The sequence below is a fragment of the Phaethon lepturus genome, unplaced genomic scaffold (assembly GCF_000687285.1).
Source record: "Phaethon lepturus isolate BGI_N335 unplaced genomic scaffold, ASM68728v1 scaffold32017, whole genome shotgun sequence".
NCBI classification, from domain to species: domain Eukaryota; kingdom Metazoa; phylum Chordata; class Aves; order Phaethontiformes; family Phaethontidae; genus Phaethon; species Phaethon lepturus.
Window position 1 is genome coordinate 25,897 of NW_010551681.1, and position 5,674 is coordinate 31,570.

Here is a 5,674-nt window from a genome sequence, read left to right on the forward strand (position 1 = left end):
CTGCATGGACTGCCTTGACCGGACTAATGTGATTCAGAGCTTGTTAGCACGTCGATCCCTTCAAGCCCAGCTTCAGGTAAATGTTTTATTATTGTTTAACAAGCTGGAAGAGAAGAGGCTTTCTGTTTGAAGCAGAAATGTAATTTTTAACACTACAGTAAGAGCTTGGATACTTGTTACTATACTACTTGAAATGCATTGGCCAGACTCTAGTTTAGTAAATACAGGTTTTTCTGAAAGCAAATCCTAATCTTTCTAGCAAACTACTAGTGAGCCTCAGTATGCTTTTTCTTTCAGAGGCTAGGTGTTCTGCATGTTGGACAAAGAATTGAAGAGCAAGCAGACTTTGAGAAAATCTACAAAAATGGTAGGCTGTTTATAGAGTTCAAACAATCACTTTTTTCCAAACAGTGTATATAACTTCCTTAATCTTTCTTAATGTTTTCCTATTCACAGCATGGGCTGATAATGCTAATGCTTGTGCCAAACAATATGCTGGAACTGGTGCCTTAAAGACAGATTACACAAGGCAAGTCAGCCTTTCTTGTAAATGCCTTCTGGGTTTTTGGGCATGTTTGGGATTTTCTTTAAGTCTTCATATCTGAGAAGATATTATTAACTTGGGGCTTAGGCCATGAATGAGTTTTGCAGTGGTTCAACTAGTAAAATGTCAGACTAAAATCTACAGAACACCATTTTTCACTGTATATGAAAGGAGAAAAGGCTATCTGGAAATAAAATCAAGAAAATGTGCCTCTTAAAGGCATGCATATTGTGGCATGGAGAGAAGTGTAATTTTACTTTTGAACTTTGTTACAAGTATATGTGGTAATAATGCAGAGGCAGCAGTAGAGAAATGTGTTTACATGCAAGTATTCATTAAACATAGTACACATTTGAACAATGAAAGAACTGTAAATCTGAAATTATCTCCTGAATTTATAAATCTATTTAAAATATTTTCCAAAACTTCTTTTTGCAGAACTGGGAAGAGAACTCAGTGGGGCTTAATAATGGATGGATGGAACTCATTAATACGTTACTACAAAAATAACTTTTCTGATGGATTTAGACAAGTAAGTTAGGCTTTTAATTGTGGGAAACTGTTTGATAAACATTGCTGTGCATTTTAACTCTTACTCTCCCTTTCTCTTCCAGGATGCAATTGATCTTTTTCTTGGAAATTATTCAGTGGATGAAGTAGAACCTGCTAGTCCTCTACATGTCAAGAAAGACTGGAAGTTCTTAGCTGTGAGTATGGAGACTATTTGTGATTGGAGAAATGCATACAACCTTTTAGTCACTTGCTTCATATGACTAAGTAGAACATGTCTATTTAGTCATGAAGTGTCCCTGTAATCTGGTTATGTTTCTGATGCCTGCTTATAGGACTAAACTCAGACTGTTCCCTTGACAGAAAATGGAGTGTCCTTGAGGTATTGAAAAAACTGCTGCTTGCTTTTTTAAAATCTGCTCCAGGAAGTGGAAAGGGAGAAATTCTACTAGTCACCAGCAATGACTGTTGCCTTCTGCAAAAGAAGCTTGTGAAGATCTCTTATCATACTTCATGCAGAAGCATAGACTGTAACACAGAAAAACTTTTTTCCTCCCCCTTCTAGTTTGTGTAATGGGATTTGGGAACATTATGGGTTTAACTAGTGGCTGGTGTATCTTTTTAAAACACAAATCTCAACCGTAATCTTTTAAGGATTAAAATATACCTTCTATCTATTAACTTAGTTATTGAACACACTCTTCCAAATTTTGGAGCTATCCAAAATTTTATTTGTACCTGAGAGCAGGTGAACTGGGAATTAAAGCAACTTCATTGCAAAGCAAATAAATAGCTTTGCAATACAGCCCATCTTAAAAGAAATTAAGGAATATATGTGCTACTATATCAAGTGATCAATTCTTTTTCTCTTTCCCCAGTTGCCTATTATTATGGTGGTTGCTTTCTCAATGTGCATTATTTGTTTGCTAATGGCTGGTAAGTCACTATTGAGTTTAATTTCACAAAATTAGCTTCCTTGTGTGTGGGCTCTCTCTAAAAGGTTACCAGAAACTATTCAGTGTAAAATTCCTTCTTAGTTATACTAAAAGATGTTTGAGCATGGCTCTGGCGTTTGAGGGTTAGCACTATATCACTAATATGGAAAAAACTGAGGTATTATAGAAAAAAATGTTAAAACTTTTTTATAGAAGTCACTTAAGGGGCAGTTAATTGCCCCCAGATTTAGTTGCACCTGAGTAGACATCTAGCTTTATTATAGGCTGGATGAATCTCCAGAAGAATACCTACCTAATTTTGGGCAGAAAGTTCAGAAAAGTCAGAGATAAGCATAAGTCTCTTCTGATGGATGTCTCCCTAATCTGAATCTGTTGGGAGTTGTGAAGGTTTTTGCCTTCTGCTTTTGCCTTGAATTTTCTAACACTAGTACCGATAGAGTGCTTGACTCAGAACAGTTTGAACCGACAGCTAACAGAAGTCAAAGAACTGTGTGGCAAATACAGCTTTCCTAGGTAAGGAAATAGAAGTCTTCCATGGGTACTGGGGTCTTTTCTTTTTCTAGCTTAATTTGACATCATATCTCTGAGTGTGGGCTTGAAATATTTTGCTTTTGTACTAAAAAAACCTCTCTGATAATTGGAGATAATGAACTAAAATGTTCATCTGACTCTTGACAGGTGATACATGGACTGAGACACTGGCCTATGTGCTTTTCTGGGGAAGTGCAAGCTTTGGAACTTTCGCTATCATCCTTTACAACGGCAAGGATTTTGTAGATGCACCCAAGCTGGTCCAGAAAGAGAAGATGGACTGAATTTGTGTGTGTGGAAAGCGGCTTGGTATGGAGGATTCCTCAAGCCACACTTGGAGTCTCTACTGACCTGCTTTCCACACTGAATAGTGGTCTTTTTAATATCCTTCCTTGGCGACGTAGGTGGTGGGGGGGAAGAAAATAATATCCTTTGGTGGTAGCTTTCAGCTGAGACTTGACTCACAGTCTTAGTTGCAATGGTCTTTGGAATATTGCATTAGTGGAGGGAGCTCCACTCTTTGTGAGGAAATACAAAGATGAAAGCAAACTTTTTGGTGTCTGGAATGTTCTATGGCACAAGTGGACTGCTTAAAGCTCATAGTCCACCTGGGCTCTTCCAGCTGAATTTTTGGTCTCTGGCTTGACAGGAGAGCGCTCTGATGCTGTTCATGCATCAAAATACCCGGATGTTGAAGCATTAATAATGGAGCATCTAACTGTGGTCTCAAATATGGCTTCATGCCAATAAAGTCTAGTTCCAAGACTTACAGCTGGATTACATTTGTTGTGATAAAGTCCATGTTAAGGAGTCTTATGTGCATATTTGTGTGTGGATTCTTTTCACTAAATATAAAAGATTTTTTGAATCCCAATGCTCTTCTAAAATGAGCTTTTTGTCCTGTCTTGTTTATCTAGGACTGATGCAATATTCTACTAATCATTGTTTGGATGAAAAGGCAGTGTAATTGGATGTTCCTGAAGTTGCAAATGTCTTGCACTGTTTCAATACTACAGTCTCCAGATGATGATTCATTAGTTAGTGACTTAAAATATAGAATTTTCTTTCTAAAGATGTAAATGAAATCAAAGAATGTAAAAATCCTTTGCAGTGTTTATTGAACCTTCCTTATGCTAATGGTCCAAAGTACTCCATTACTTTAAGAATGGGTCACAATGTAAAAGGTGAACTTCATATTGGTTTGCTAGTCAGCTGCTTCTATTCTTAGTTATGTTGAAATAATTTATGAAAGAAGGAATAACAACCTGAGGAGAAAGCATTTAGTCTAAACTCCATCTTTGCACTTGGGAGCAGCAGCTTGCTTTTCATGCATGATACTGTAACACACTCTTTAAAGGAAAAAAGCTACAGAATAATTTGTGCTGGTTAATAATAAATGTGTGTCTTTAAATTTAGTGCTTCCAAGCTGTATAAAAATAAGTAATCCTAATCAAGGACCAATTTTAAACTATTTCGTCACTTATTTTATATGGTTTGTTCAAAACCAGACATGGAACTTGCTTAAGGCGCTGTGCATTGTTTAATATTTCCTGTAAGTACAGCTGTATATTCAGATTGCGAGTATAAAAATTAAATGGGGGGGAAGGGAGAAATGTGTAGAATACTAGGACTAGCACAGTTGTCACTGAAGCTAGAACATGAAACACTGATACTGCAGTGTTTCCTTGTGTTATGACTGAAAATATGTACAGATTTTTGCAATTGTTAACTGTTCATTTTAACCTTGAATGTTTCTGGAGGCCTCTCTGGGTTTTGTGTAAACGTAACCTGTTCATAAGCACTAGTACTTGCAAAGTATCTGTTTGCTTCTAGATGCTGCAATGGAAATGCCAGTTGATGGTTAACTGGAAAATCCTCTAACTCTTTCAAAGGTGAATTCCATTGTGGGCACAACATATGAGAAGATCATAGCCTCAATATTTGAAAGTAATGGTTTTGATCCTTGCTGGCAGGTGGTATTGGAAACTCAGTTCGGTTGTCTTGCAGTCTAGAACTAAATCTTTGCATCTTTAAAGAACTTCTTTCAGCAAAGACCAAACTTAAACTGCTTATATGAAAGGTTTGTAAGGCATAGAATAACTTGGGTTTTAGGAGTTGGAAGGCATCTGTATTTCAGTGCTTTGCAAAGAGTCTGTATTTCTAAAATCACAAATGATGTACTCATAAATGATAATAAAATGTTCAACTTTTCTAGATACACTGTCTGTGGTGCATTTTGCCTCCGGGAGCAGACTTCTCCCGAATTGTTCCTTAGGAACTGTTTCTCACCAGAAGGATGCTTCGGGTTTGTCTTTGCTCATTGCATCTGTTGCCATTCTGTGCTTAATACCGATGATCTTGCACTGTACCCATTGTTAGAGCTTGCACTAGTGTCATGTTCCAGTCTTCACTACCATGGCTGGATCTTGGGCTGAGATCTACTGTCACTGGATGCCTCTGATGCTTAACCCTAAGTGTCACCTCTGCTCAGTACTGATGGCTCATTGCTTCTTTCCTCACAAGACTGCTTCAGGGGTTTTTATTGACTGCAGCAATAGGTGCTTGGGGTGAAAATTCAAGTTGTCTTCTCCCTTTCCTTCCCTCCCTGCAGGCATGCATCAGCTTTTTTCTGGGTTTGGTTTTTTGTTGTAGTTGTCCTGCAGTATGTTAGACAGTTGCATTGGCCTATTGTGAACTCAGGCACCCAGCTGTGCAGGTCCTGGGCTGGGTGTTTGAGTCACTGATGCAGTCACAGCTGGAAGAGCCTAGTTGTACACTTTAAATTGGTAGGGCTTCACTATGACTATGTTCCCATACTCAGACAAAATTATTGCTATTAAAATTTTTGATCCTGAAGCTGTAATTTCTTTGTTTAAATAGTTCTTAAAAGGTTTTTTTTTGGGGGGTGGGGGTGTTTGTTTTTTTTTTATTTTTGAAGCTTAGACCCAGCTTAAATGCCTTAATGAAGTATTTTTTTATTTTCCTCTAAAATCTAAGGCCAGGGTAGCTGTGAAATCCTAGGGAAAGCTTGGCTTTCACAGACAACGGCAGAGCTCAGCCACCTCCTTCCATCTCCCCCCATCTCCTTCGTTAAGCGCGGCCTTTTCCTCTTTAAGCCGAGGTTCCCCCTCCC

General features: G+C 38.0%; 1 protein-coding gene across 1 annotated transcript in view; it reads left to right on the forward strand.

Moving 5' to 3' along the window:
- The window catches only part of SACM1L (SAC1 suppressor of actin mutations 1-like (yeast)), a gene marked incomplete at its 5' end in the record, with an annotated part of 22,394 nt that extends 18,496 nt beyond the window's left edge, over window positions 1-3,898 (forward strand). Inside the window, 7 exon segments of the mRNA XM_010290993.1 lie at window positions 1-76; window positions 298-367; window positions 457-529; window positions 983-1,076; window positions 1,159-1,251; window positions 1,933-1,990; window positions 2,689-3,898. The exon segment at window positions 1-76 is cut by the window's left edge and continues 29 nt beyond it. Coding sequence (XP_010289295.1) covers window positions 1-76; window positions 298-367; window positions 457-529; window positions 983-1,076; window positions 1,159-1,251; window positions 1,933-1,990; window positions 2,689-2,825 — 601 coding nt within the window.
- Window positions 3,899-5,674: the final 1,776 nt, after the last annotated feature.